This window comes from Pezoporus flaviventris, unplaced genomic scaffold, assembly GCF_033815535.1.
Source record: "Pezoporus flaviventris isolate CSIRO_AGI_PZ_B2104156 unplaced genomic scaffold, CSIRO_AGI_Pfla_v1 ptg000109l, whole genome shotgun sequence".
Taxonomy (NCBI): domain Eukaryota; kingdom Metazoa; phylum Chordata; class Aves; order Psittaciformes; family Psittacidae; genus Pezoporus; species Pezoporus flaviventris.
Genome location: NW_026892657.1, coordinates 274080 through 286921, shown reverse-complemented (window position 1 = coordinate 286921; position 12842 = coordinate 274080). Strand labels below are relative to the sequence as shown.

Sequence of the window (12842 nt, the reverse complement as noted above, 5' to 3'; positions counted from 1 at the left end):
TTAGTTGTTTTCAAAAGGGAGTCTGGAGAAGTGGGTGCGACACTTGCGGGGGCAACCTTTTCTTCAGAGAAAGTGGGTGGATTCAGGACCAGATTTGGTCCTACTGGTAAAGGATCATGAGGAAGCTTTTCTTTAATTATTCTAAAGCAACTTCCCCTATCCGCTCCTGATTCCCAATATCTAATTCCCCAGATACGGCCAACTAACCATGTGTCATCTTGGGGTTCTTTTATAATGATTTCAGTTCTGGTACAGGACACGGACACGCTGCCACAGGGTCTTCTAGGGTGTCCATCAAAATCATGCTTTGGGGGAGTGCAGCCCGGGGGTCCCCAAGTTACATCTATATATTTATCTCCCCGCGTTTTCCAATTTGAAGCAATAGTTTCACAACCCCAATAGCCACAGTAAAAATGACCTGGATAATTACAATAACTTCTGCCAGGGTTACTTGCTGGACATATATAAAATGCCTTGCATTGGGCCTGAAGCTTTGCTAGATCCGGGGTAAAAACAGGGGAGTCCTGTTCTATAGGTATCAGGGAATATAGATGCACGGAGAAATTCCACTTCCCTGGACCGATCTGAGTTTGAATTAATTTTGACTCTGGTAAATTATATAATTTCCAGGCCATAGGTTCATGAGGGTTTCCATTTGCTTGGGTTATTATCAATAACAAAACTAACGGCATACCAGGAAAAAGGGTGTCTGTCAATTTTGCCAGTTTAAGTATATTTTTACCAGTCCTGGGGAAGTTCGGCCATTGCTGCTTTTGCATCCCATTGCTCTGGTTCTTTTCTCCACAGTTTGTTCCTCCTCTGCCTCGCCCGTCGACTCGGTTGCTTCGAGCCACGGGGTGTACCATCTTCTTGGCAGCAAGGGAATTCTTCAGGAGAGTAGCTGTTTCGGGCTTTCTGCCTATTTACATAGGCTTCCCACTTTGCAGCTTTAACTAATGGGGGGGCAAAGCAAGGCACGGTTAGTACTTCCCTTCTACACTTTATAACCAAAATTTCAGTTACAAAGGGGACTGGTTCGTTGGAGTGGTAACAATAATATTGAGGGTTTACTCCTTTGGCAAAAAAATCTTCCACCACTCATGGAATTCCCGAATAATTTCTTGTTTAGACTCTAATTGTTTTAATTTCCACTCAGTGAGAGTTCTTTGGATTTTCCAATACCGTGTGCAAGCTCCTATCGGAGGGTATCCATATTCACAGTGTGTCCACCATTTATCCTGGCATACCTTACACCTAAAACAAGCAAATGGATAACAATTGCAGTTCAAATTATTACACGTAATTTGTATATCTAGAGTACATATATTATTTACATCAGCATATCTTCTATATTCACTATTGTGTGGTTGCATAAGTTTAGCAATTTCCTTCAACACACTTTGTACGCTTCCATATATAATAGAAAAAAAGAGAAATAATTATAGCAAATATAAACAGCAATACACACTTTATACCAAAAGGTAATGCGGCAAAATAATCAAATAAAGTCTCTATCATTATGTTATCTTTTCAGAGTTATCTTGGTGTCACCTGGAGTACTGATTACTTTCCAGTGGGGTCTCGTCACTGGGCCTTTAATGCGACTGGCATGAGTCCATCCACGCTCAGCAGTCCGGACAGCTGTTTCTGTTGTAAGCAAAACAAGATAAGGTCCCTCCCAATTGGGTTTTAGGGTTTCTTCCTTCCACACTTTAATCAATATCCAATCCCCAGGTTTAACATTGTGACTTTTTAAGTCCAACGGGGGTCGTTGCACAATCAGTCCATGTTCCCAAAGCTTGTTACGATGTTCTGCTAATTGTGAAACATATTCATTAATCACACGATCTCGAATTAAAACATTTGTTTGTGAACTTTCAATTCTATAAGACATTCCATACACCATTTCAAACGCTGATATTCCTACATCTGCTCGGGGTCTGGTTCTGAGAATTAATAGTGCCATGGATAGGCACTTAATCCATGATAATTTGGTTTCTATCATTAATTTAGTCAAAATAGTTTTGATTTCTCCATTCATCCTTTCAACTTTTCCTGAACTTTGTGGATGCCATGGTGTATGGTATTCCCACTTAATACCCAAGCTTTCTGTTAGATCTCTAACAATTTTTGACACAAAGTGTGTTCCTCTGTCCGAGTCGATTACTTCAGGTACTCCATATCGAGGTATAATGTGTTCAAGTAACACTTTAGTAACTTGGTTAGCAGTTGCCCTGGAGGTAGGAAAAGCCTCAACATAATGTGTTAAATGATCCACCATAACTAATAAATATTTATAATGCCCTACCCTAGGTAGTTCAGTAAAATCTACTTGTATGTGTGCGAAAGGTCTGTATGCTGGGGAACGTCCTCCAAGAGGTCTTTGTCTCATGCTGTTTCGATTAACCTTTTGACAGGTCTCGCAGGCTGCCGTGACTGTCTTTGCTATATTATATACGCCTATACAGGCAAACTGTTGATTGAAATGATCAACTAACGCCTGGGTTCCCCAGTGTGTTTTACTGTGTATTTTTGAAAATATTTCGAGTGCTATGCCTTTCGGCAAGACTTCTCTCCCATCTGGCAATATGTACTTCCCATCTTGTTCCTTAGCTCCCATTTGTTCTAGTTTTTCCTTTTCTGCAGACTCAAAACTCAAATTCTTATTAACAGGTACTTGTTGCATAGTCAAAATCATACTATAATTGCCTGCCACTCGTTTTGCTTCTGTATCAGCTGCATTATTTCCCCTAACTTGATAACTTGTACCTCGCTGGTGTCCCTTTATATGTACAACTGCTATTTTATTCGGCATTTTCAATGCCCCCAGAACTCGCCGAATTAATTCCGGGTGTATTAGTTCTTTTCCCTGTGAGTTAGCAAATCCTCTTTCCTCCCATATTTTTCCAAAAGTGTGCACTACTCCGAGCGCATAGCGTGAGTCTGTATATATAGTTCCATCCTTTCCCTTTAGTGACACTAATGCTTTCCACAATGCATACAGCTCACAGGCTTGAGCCAACCAGCTAGCACTCAGGGGGCCTGATTCTATTGTCCTAAATTCCCCGTTTTCCAACTTAACGATGGCATATCCAGACAATCGTTTACCTTCCACTATTCGTGATGACCCGTCTATAAATAAAACTTCTCCACATTGTAGTTCTTCTTCTTCTAAGTCTGGCCTAATGCGTGTCTGTTGTTCAATTGTTTGAAAACAATTGTGCAATAATTCATTACCTTCTCCTGGGTACAAAAATTCAGCGGGGTTAACTGCTCCAATAGTTTTCAAAGATAGTTTAGGGGATTCTATAAGTATTCCCTCATATTTTAATAATCGGCTATCTGTAAGCCATTTTTCTGCTTTTTGTTGCAACACTCCCCGGATGTTATGAGGCGCATATAAGACAACCTCTCCATTAAAGGTAATGCGATTTGTTTCCTCAAGTAATAAGGCAGCAGCAACAATGATTTGTAAACAACTCGGCCAACCCCTGCTCACAGGGTCCAATAACTTTGATAGGTATGCCACCGGTTTCTTCTGTCCGGCCCATTCCTGAGTTAATACTCCGAATGCCGTTCCTTCATGTATGTTAACAAATAAATGGAATGGCCGCTTTAAATCTGGTAGGCTTAAAACCGGTGCTTGACTTAGCTCTCTTTTGAGACTGACAAACTGCTCTTGATCCTGAGGGGTCCACTTGGGTATTTTGTCTTTAGACAGTTGTTCATATAAGAATTTAACTTTAAAGCTATAGTTTTCTATCCATTGCCTACAATACCCAAATAGCCCTAATGCCTGCCGAATTTGCCTCTTAGTGACAGGCATAGGTAATTCCAAAATTCCTTTAATGCGCTCTGGATCCAATATCTTCTGGCCGTTAAACAAACAATGTCCCAAATATTTCACTTTTTCCTCCACAAATTGTAACTTTTCTTGTGATACCCGTAGGCCCTTTTGTGCAAGAAAGTTTAGAAGTCGAATGCTTTCTTTTCTTACATCCTCCTTATTATTCCCTGCTATGAGCAGATCATCTACATACTGTAACAGCACGTTCCCCGTTTGTACCTGGTATTCTTTTAAGAGCTCTTCCAGGGCCTGTCCAAACAGATTAGGGGACTCAGTAAACCCTTGGGGAAGCACGGTCCATCTCAATTGCTGTCTAAGGCCTGTCTCTATGTCTTCCCATTCAAAGGCAAAATAATCACGGCATTCTTCTGCCAGTGGACAGGCCCAAAAGGCATCCTTTAAATCAGCCACACTATACCAGGAGTTATGGGGTCCTAGTTTGCTTAGCAGCGTGTATGGATTTGCTACTACAGGGAACCGGGTGATAGTTCTTTTGTTTATTTCCCTTAAATCATGTACGAGCCGATATTTCCCATTTGGTTTCTTTACAGGCAAAATGGGGGTGTTAAAGGGTGACATACAAGGCTCTAAGATTCCTTGTGCTAACAATCGATCAATTTCTGGCCTTAATCCTCTCCGTCCTTCTAGGGATATGGGGTATTGCCTTACCCTCACAGGTATGTGGGGTTCGGAAATTTGGATTTTAATCGGTGGAATTTCCAATCTACTAATTGTGTCCGGAGAGTACCAGACATCGGGGTTAATTTGTTTTTGATCATCCACGGTCAAAGGATAAGCAGACACTGTCAGCTCTTGATTTTTCACTTTAATTTCTAATTGCAATTCAACAATTAAATCTCGTCCTAACAGATTAAATTCTGCTTCAGGGACGAGCAAGAGTTCACCCATTCCAAATTTATTTTCAGTTTCGAATACCACATTTTTGATTTTGCTTACTTTAAAGGGTTCTCCTTTTTCCCCAATTACTTGTACTTTTTCAGGGGAAACTTTACATCCCTCAGGTATTTGCTTAATAGTTGATTTTTCAGCCCCAGTGTCTACTAAAAAGGTGAACTCTTGTTTATGGGGACCTATTCTTAATTTTATCAAGGGCTCATGATGACTCCGGTCCCCTAAGATATAGAGCCCCTGACTCTCCTATTCCGTTTTCAATATTTCCTCATCCCTGATCCTTTGTCTGCAATTCTTCTTTGTATGTCCCTTCTTTCCACAGTAAAAACAATATCTCTGTTCCTTCTCTACTACTACGTTCCCTTGTTTTGTTCCAGCAGATCTGTGTTCACCAGTTCGCCCTTTGCGATCCTCTCTGACCGCTGCTACCATCATTTTTACTTGTCGCTTGCTGCTCTCTTCTTCCCGCCTTACGTAAACTTTCTGAGCTTCTCTCAGTAATTCATCCAGCCCTCTATTCTGCCAGTCTTCTAACTTTTCAATCTTCTTTCTGATATCTTCCCATGATTTTGCCACAAACTGAGTTTTGAGGAGCGCTTGCCCTAAAGGGTCGTCTGGATTTACCCCAGAGTACAGCTGAAGGGCTTTCCTCAGTCGTTCTAGCCACTCAGTAGGGCTTTCATCTTTCTTTTGCATTTCATTAAATGCTTTATTGATATTCTGGCCACGGGGTACTGCTTCTCTAATTCCCTGAATTACTATAGTTCTCAGATCCTGCATATGAGTTCTATGTACCGGATCTTGATTATCCCAATTAGGTCTTTGGAGTGGCCATTTAATATCTGCTTGGGGTCCCTGGACATGTTGAGCATCCCACAGTCTCATTCCTGCTCGTCTAATCATATCTCTTTCCTCAGTAGTAAATAATTGACCAAGGATAGATTGCATCTCATCCCAAGTATAAAGGTTTGGTCCCAAAAATTGATCTAATCTTTCTGCCACTCCGAGTGGGTCCTCAATTAAGTTTCCCATCTCTGTTCTTTTAAAATCTCGTAGGTAAGCCGAATTTAAGGGTACGGAAATATATCCGATCACAGGTTGAGGTCCCCCCATGGGTATTTCCCTTAGGGGGTACATCTGAGCTGCCCCTTTTTGACTTCTAGTTACGCGTCTAGGAGGAGGGGGTGACTCTTGTTCCGACTCTGGTGGGGGAGTGGATGCTCTGGGGGCCTCTGGAGGGGCTGTGGGAGCAGGAGGAAGGGTTTCGTCTAATTCTTCCTTCTTTTTCTTTTGTTTTTTTTTTATTTCATTCAGCGGGTAAAGTCTAGCTCCCGGTCTTTCTAGCCACACTTCCGCATATTGACTCTCCTCCGGGTTAAGGGGTTTTTTATTATTAACCCAGAGGTTTAATTGCTGTCTTACCCAATCTTCTTCTGACCCATAGACTGGCCAAAAGACATTTTTAGAAATCTTCTTCCCTCCCCATATCTTAGTACAATATTCTATCATTTTTTGTTTATCTTTTCCTAGGGTTCCAGGGAAATATCTCCAATTGTCTAAGATATATGCCAGAGGGGTATTCATAGGTACAATGGGTACCCTTCCCATGGGAGTCGAAGGCTTGCTGCCCTTCGCCCCCATCTTCTGGAATATCCACAAACATACACTCACTCGCTCCTCTTGTTCCTGGCCCAGTCCCTCGCGGGAGATGGGAGACGCAGTACTTAAGAGTCCACACTCGCTTGGTTCAGTATATCGAACCTCTCACTCGTTATATTCCAGGAAACCCAATCCCGCCCGAACGGCAAACCCGCGAACAACTTCGCAATATACTTACGCGTCCTGCGTCTTCGTCCGGACTCCCGTGCACAGAATTTTATGGGATTTTACCGGTTTCTCCTTTGCTCATTATTCTAGAATTTAGGTTCGTCGGTAAGGTTGGGGTGAGCTGTTGGTCGCGGGGCCGCGAAATGTCGCGGGGCGCCTCCCCGGAGGACCAAAGCCCACCGTTCCTTATCCAAGTCACGGCACCAGAAAATTGTTAAAAATTGAGACCATAACAGATCATAATCCAATTAAAATTTTATTAATTATAGCAAGTAGGATATGAGCAAAACCAGCGCTGGACGACAGGGGAGTCTGTGCTCCGCCAACTGCCGTGCTGAGCAGTTCAAACAGCCCCTTTTTATGCATCTCACTTCCGTGTTCATGGGCCCCCTTACAAGGGCCCACTGGAGTCCCCTCTTCTCCTCAGAGTACTCCTCTTGATCCTGGTGTGTTTGAGGTTGGGGACAAGATGCCACCTTGTTTCTAGGTACCAGACACTGCACTGGTGCTGTGGTGGCAACCCCGGGGGTTCCTCTGATGTCACTGAATGCCATAGCCCCCGGGAGGGAGGTATCGTGCTGCCATCCCCCCTCACTCCCAGCTTCCCTGGTCCCATGCCCTGCTTGGGATCCTCGTGTTACCCTGCCAACCCTGGGGACAGGGACACTGGGGCACAGAGGATCCCAGGGGGCTGGAAACCAGAGCCCCCTGCCAGGCACCCTGCCCTATTGTATGGGTTTTGGGGGCTTTGGGGGCCAGCCCAGAGAGATTATGTGGTAGGACTTCCTTTTGGCATGTTGTCCCCCCCTTGCTGTTTCCTGCTTTCTCTAAGTGTACTCTATGTTTGACCTGTGAAAAATGTAAACTTTATGATGCAGGTTATGGCTGTTAACTCTGTATCTGTGTAATAAAGACAATTTAATATCAACCAGAGCCTGGACTTGTGGTGGGTGCCCTCACCCCCACTCACCCAGCAGCACTCTGGGCCCCTAACCCTGGAGGGGTTCATTGTAGCCATGGGGTAAACACTTCCCCATGTCTAGCCATAAGGAGGGGTGTCCATGGCGGGGGGCATTGAGGTTTGTCCCCAGGGAACCCAAAGGGATGTTCCCTTCCTGCTGCAGATGCTGCACTCTACTGGGGTGCCCTGCTGCTCACACTGTGCACAGGAGCTCGCTGTGGTCCCCAGCACCGCCAGCGGGGTGGGTGGACAAGGAGGCCTGGGGGGGGGGGGGGAACAGCCACCACCTCACCGCTCGTACATGTCTGCTGCCACACCCAGGACTCGAACCCGAGGCTCCAGGGTCACGGCTGGGCAGGGCCCCCTGCCGGCGTGCCCTGCCCTGATTGGCTCCTGATGCGTGAAAGCAGCACTGCGCAGGAAGTTTGTATGTGACGCTGTTCCGTGGAGGTAGTGCGGGATGTTCGTGGTCCGGGGGGGAGGGGTGTGCACGGCATGACACACGTCCGGAACGGGTCTTAGCTCTGTGGTAAGGACTGAGGCTCTGGAGGCTGGAGCAGAGGGTCAGCTCGCTGCTCACAGGTAGTGATCTCACCACTGTGAGATCAAACCAGGAGCCCCAAGCTGGAAGGGTATGGGTTTACCTTTGTTTAGGTGAGGTAGGGCTCACTCTGTATGGCCTGGGAGCGCTATGGTGGGTCAGGTCCTGTCTCTCCTTCCATTTTAAATCCGGCTTGTGCCTGTTTTTCCTTTTTCACCCACAGGAAGATGCTTCCTGTTCCACTCTGCAGCCCTCCTAAGTTGGGAAATGCCTCAGTATGAACACAAGACCTTTCAGTAGGTCACCAACTTCAGGAGTGAGGACTCCTGCAATTCTGGGGTCTTGCTGCAAGCCTGCCTGCAGCACTGAGAGCAAGCTGCTTTGGTGGGACCTGTTTGTCCTTCTGCTGGAAGCACCTTTAAAGCCCTTGTCTGCCTGGCGTTCTGCTTTAGTTCTACATTAAATGGCTGGGTTTTTTTTTTTCTCTTAAATGGCTTTTTGCCTTTCTTCCTGCCCAGTCCTCTCTTCCTGGACACTTCAGGGATCTGGTTGTAGGACCTGCCGTCCCTGGCAGCAGTGGAGGCATCCTGGGATGTGGCAGAAATGGCAGCTCTGTGGAAGACTGTAGATGATGACTTGGACTTGAGCCACCTGGAGGGGGACAGTGTGGAGGAGCTGGTTGTGCAGAACCCAGTGAGTGTGGAATCAGTTTTCCTTGTTTCTCTAAGGAAATGGGAAGCTTTCTACACCTCTGTTCAAGTGCTTCTAAAAATTAAAAATCTTGGGCCCTGATGTTAAAATCCCTGAGCTGAGAAGTTGGAACCTGAATTGTCACTCTCCTGCTGCTTAGCTTTCACTACTGAGGTGTTTTTCTGGCTGAGCAAGAGTACCTGGCTCCTGTTCATCACCAGCTTAAATCTCTGGTTCCCTCTGGCATCTCTGCCCATACTGCTCCAAAAGTATGGGAAAGGAAGTATTATCTGTTTTTTTTCTCCCTAGTGGAGCTGGGAGCTGAACTCCCCTTTTGTGGGACAGGCTGTTGTCCTCAGGCTACCCTTGTCCCCTGCCTGGGAGGGAACTGTGGGTGGAGGTGCATGTTGTGCAGCACTGCAACGTCCCAGCCCAGATTGGGCGGTGGGATCAGGGTGTCCCTGCTCAGTGTACTGCTCATGCAAGTCTTGGTTGGGGTTTCAGGAGCTGGAGGCCATCAACACCAGAGTGCAAGAGATGGAGAAAGAGGATGAGCGGATAAAGGAGCTGCAGCTGGAAGCTGAGAAACGCTTTATTGTGAACCTGGAGGGAGGTATGGGCTGTCCCTGGGTGCTGCTGTCCCCTCAGGGCCAACAGTAGAGCACAGGGTGGTAACTGGAGCCAGAGCATGTGGCTCTGCCTCTCCAGGCAGCCTGAGGCTGGACATGTAAGGTGGATGAGGGATGGGGTCCTGGGTGTGACATGGTGCTATCCACTCTTAGCTCCTACCTGTGCCGACCAAGATGCAGTAAATTAATTCCATTTAATTCAGTTACTTAATTGAGTTTAGTATCAACTGCCCCAGTAGAGCAGTTACCCTGTGGTTTGGGGGCTTTCTGAAGAGAAAGGGGGCAAGGGGATGGAGGAGGAGGAGGAGGCAGAGACAGCCGTGTGGGTATTTGGGTATGCCTGGACGTGACAGGGACTCAAGGAGCTTTATAGTGTATCAGCTCAGTGGTGGTTGTGCTGGTAGAAGACTTCCACAGACACCCCTCTGCCAAAGGGCTCCCATAACTCCAGCATGGCAAAGCAGCCCTTGTCTCTGCAGGTCTCTTCCCAAAGACAACCAAGAAGATGGAGGTTGACCAGCGATCCATCTATGTGGGCAATGTAAGTGGGAGACCCTGGAGCAGAGCCCATCTCCCTACTCCTGGTCCAGCTGGATGTATGTCTGAGAACCTTCTCACCGGGGGCCTTTCCACCCCCCACTGAAGGCTGGCTGGTCCCATCCCAAATGCTTCTCCTCTGCCCAGCCCAGACTGGGAATGTGGCTCAGCATCTGCCTATGATTTTCAACTACTTGCAGATAATCTGTTGCAAGTGTCAGCTCCCCAAACTACGCTGCTGGAAGCTGCTGGTTTTGTGGCGTTTCTTGTTCCCTCAAAGCCAGGGGAGCTGTCTCTTGGATTTGGGCTTCTAGGCTGGAAAATTCATCTGGGTCTGCTGCACCTCAAGAGGTGGTGAAGCTATGGTGGAATGGTGTGAGAGGGGTCAGCTGGGCCCTTTGTCTCTCGTGACGTTGTGTGATTGCAGACCCACAAGCTGGGGGGCTGGCTGGTAGCACTGGAGGGCTTGGGACTGTCGTTGCAGGTAGATTATGGGGGCACGGCAGAAGAGCTGGAGTCTCACTTCCACAGCTGCGGGGAGATCAACCGAGTGACCATCCTCTGTGACAAGTTCTCAGGGCATCCCAAAGGGTCAGTGGTGTGCTCTGGGATTGGGGTCTTGAGGATGCTGCCCTGTGCTCCCCAGCCTTTGGGAGCAGTGGGGTGCCCTGGGGCTCTATTCAACCCATCCCCTTGTAGGTATGCCTACATTGAATTTGAAGAGAAGAGCTCTGTGAAGACTGCGTTGGAGCTGGATAAGAGTGTGTTCAGAGGCCGTGTCATTAAGGTAAGAGCTGGATGAAGCCCTGGGGTGCTGCATCTATCTCTCCCAGCTCTGTTTGAATGGAGCTGTGCCAAAACTTGGTGCTGGCTGAGCCACCCTTTGCCTTCTAGGTGCTGCCCAAGAGGACCAATGTGCCGGGCATCAGCACCACTGACCGTGGGGGCTACCAGGGCTGCTTCCAAGCCCGGGGAGGCCTGGCCCAGCAGGGAGGCTACTACGGAGGGCAGCACCCGAGGGTGCGAGGGAGGACATACAGGTGAGCGGCTGGGTAGGGGGTTTCTTATGTATTTGGGTCAAGACCCCTATGTCCCCAGGATGGAGATAGCTGCCCCTTGCTCTGGCCATGCTCTGGCTTTGCACCTTGCATCTGGCATGGGTGAGAGGATGGAGAAGGGCTTCAGCATGAGTGTCCTCCTGGAGATCTGTGCTAGAAATGTCACCTGCCCATCACGTGCTGTTTGCATCACCCCAGTGCCTGTGGGTTTGGCAGGATCCTGGTGGCTGGTCTGGCTGGGACATGAGCACCTCAGGATACCTGTGGGCACCTGGAATGAGGGGGGAAGGACTGAAGCGAGCCCACAGTGATGGCACAGCAGATCCCATCCATGCTGCTGTCCTGGCATCCGTCATCCCCAGTGCAGGCCTGGAGCTATTCTCTGGCACACCTCCTGTTGCTCATACATCTGTGAGCTCGCTGTGGATTAGCTTTACTGATGCCCCCGCACCTTTGGCGCTGTGGTAGGAATCAGAGAAGAGCTTTGGAGGTGAAAGAAGCACCTGGAGACCTGCAGGGATTTGTGTGGCCATCACACTCGCAGCCTGGCCAGTCTGAGCTGTGCCTGGCTTTGGGGGTTCAGTCTAGGTTAGCTGGGGCAGAAGGGTGAATCCAGCTCTTGGAGGGGTGAAGGAGCCGAGTAGCTGTGCTTTTTGGCACAGCTCACAGCTGAGCAATGCTGCAGTGCTTCAGGATGCTGGTTTTGTTGTTCTTTAGGGGTCGGGCAAGGCTGCTGCCTTGGTATTTTCCATGCTAGAAAGGATTGGACTACCCTGGTGATGCCGACAGAACTGAAATGAGGAGATGGGATTGCAGAGATCTCACAATATGCCTACTCAAGTAAAAAAGATTAATTTAAAGAAGGCCATCTGCCTGGCTGTGAGGATTACTGGGGAGGCAGCCATGTGCTGTGCTGCAGGAGGGAAGACTGGATCCCCTCCATCTGCACATCCTGCAGGTGTCCCAGAGGAGCTCACCTTAGCTTTGCTTAGGAGATTGCATTTTCATCAAGAACAGTCTTATTCTAGAGAACACTGTCCTCAGGAGGGAGGAGCTCTCCCAAACCATTAAGGCTCATTCTCATCCCATAGAAAAGGGCTGCACTGGAGGGTTTAGTTTGCTTTCTAGGTGTCCAAATGTCTTCCACCCCACTGTGAGGATGGACCTGCCCTGCTTGACCTGTGAAGCTCCCTCAGCTTTGCCAGTTTTCTATGGAAGCTGGATGCTGCTTTCTCTTGCTCATAAGAAGGTCCTAAAGGCCTTTCTAAAGACTCTTTTCTTCTTCAGATCAGTGGAGAAAGTCTTGGGTTGCAGCTCTAGATCTGACTGCTGGGGAGCTTTTCCTTCATCAGCCTCATGGATTTCTGACCTTCCTCTTGGGAAGAGGATGGAGCCAATTATGTGGTTTGGGTCTGGTTTTTAGCTTGTTTTTTGTGGGTGTATACCAAACGGACGCTACCACCCGGGTATACGCCTTTACCTATGAGATTTCCTATCTCGATTTATGGAAGGCTTCCAAACCTTGCGTACGCTTACCAAACCAACCCAGTTACCAATTTAGTCTTTATGCAAGATGCCCCCTGTACCTTACAGACTATACAAAAGAAAAGAATACCTTTTTATTAGATGGTCCTTGTCTGTTCCGGCGGTGATCCGAATGAGTTGAGGGGTCCCACTGGGAAAAATTCCTAAGTGCCCTAGGGAGCCCTGTCCTCAGCGGGTCCTGCAGCAGAGCAGAGAGGGTCCCATCAGGGTCGCCAAATTGATTTGTGGAAAACTCCAGGAACAAACTCGCCAACAAAGTTTTCAAGAGGACAAGCAGGTATTCTTTATTGCGGCA

General features: G+C 47.6%; 2 protein-coding genes across 2 annotated transcripts; one reads left to right on the top strand and one right to left on the bottom strand.

Moving 5' to 3' along the window:
- Nucleotides 1-623: 623 nt before the first annotated feature.
- On the bottom strand, nucleotides 624-2322 carry LOC133281919 (uncharacterized). The gene is made up of 2 exons (XM_061477802.1): nucleotides 1552-2322; nucleotides 624-953 (listed from the first exon to the last, which is right to left on the bottom strand). The coding sequence occupies exons 1-2, from the start codon at nucleotides 2279-2281 to the stop codon at nucleotides 739-741; spliced, it is 945 nt and encodes a 314-aa protein (XP_061333786.1). The 5' UTR covers nucleotides 2282-2322; the 3' UTR covers nucleotides 624-738.
- A 6369-nt stretch (nucleotides 2323-8691) lies between these two features.
- On the top strand, nucleotides 8692-12545 carry LOC133281913 (polyadenylate-binding protein 2-B-like). Its single transcript, XM_061477799.1, has 7 exons — nucleotides 8692-8781; nucleotides 9283-9391; nucleotides 9887-9948; nucleotides 10429-10535; nucleotides 10644-10731; nucleotides 10839-10984; nucleotides 11720-12545. Exons 1-7 carry the CDS (start codon nucleotides 8692-8694, stop codon nucleotides 11757-11759), a joined length of 642 nt encoding a protein of 213 aa, XP_061333783.1. The 3' UTR covers nucleotides 11760-12545.
- The last annotated feature ends 297 nt before the right edge of the window (nucleotides 12546-12842 follow it).

Excerpts from the sequence above, each read along its gene's own strand:
- LOC133281919 (XM_061477802.1), bottom strand. The coding sequence starts at position 2,281 with ATGGTGGATCATTTAACACATTATGTTGAGGCTTTTCCTACCTCCAGG. Across the intron at positions 954-1,551 it reads GAAAGTAATCAGTACTCCAG|TTAAAGCTGCAAAGTGGGAA; the intron begins GTGACACCAAGA and ends CCCCCCCATTAG.
- LOC133281913 (XM_061477799.1), top strand. The coding sequence starts at position 8,692 with ATGGCAGCTCTGTGGAAGACTGTAGATGATGACTTGGACTTGAGCCAC. Across the intron at positions 8,782-9,282 it reads AGCTGGTTGTGCAGAACCCA|GAGCTGGAGGCCATCAACAC; the intron begins GTGAGTGTGGAA and ends TTGGGGTTTCAG. Across the intron at positions 9,392-9,886 it reads TATTGTGAACCTGGAGGGAG|GTCTCTTCCCAAAGACAACC; the intron begins GTATGGGCTGTC and ends TTGTCTCTGCAG.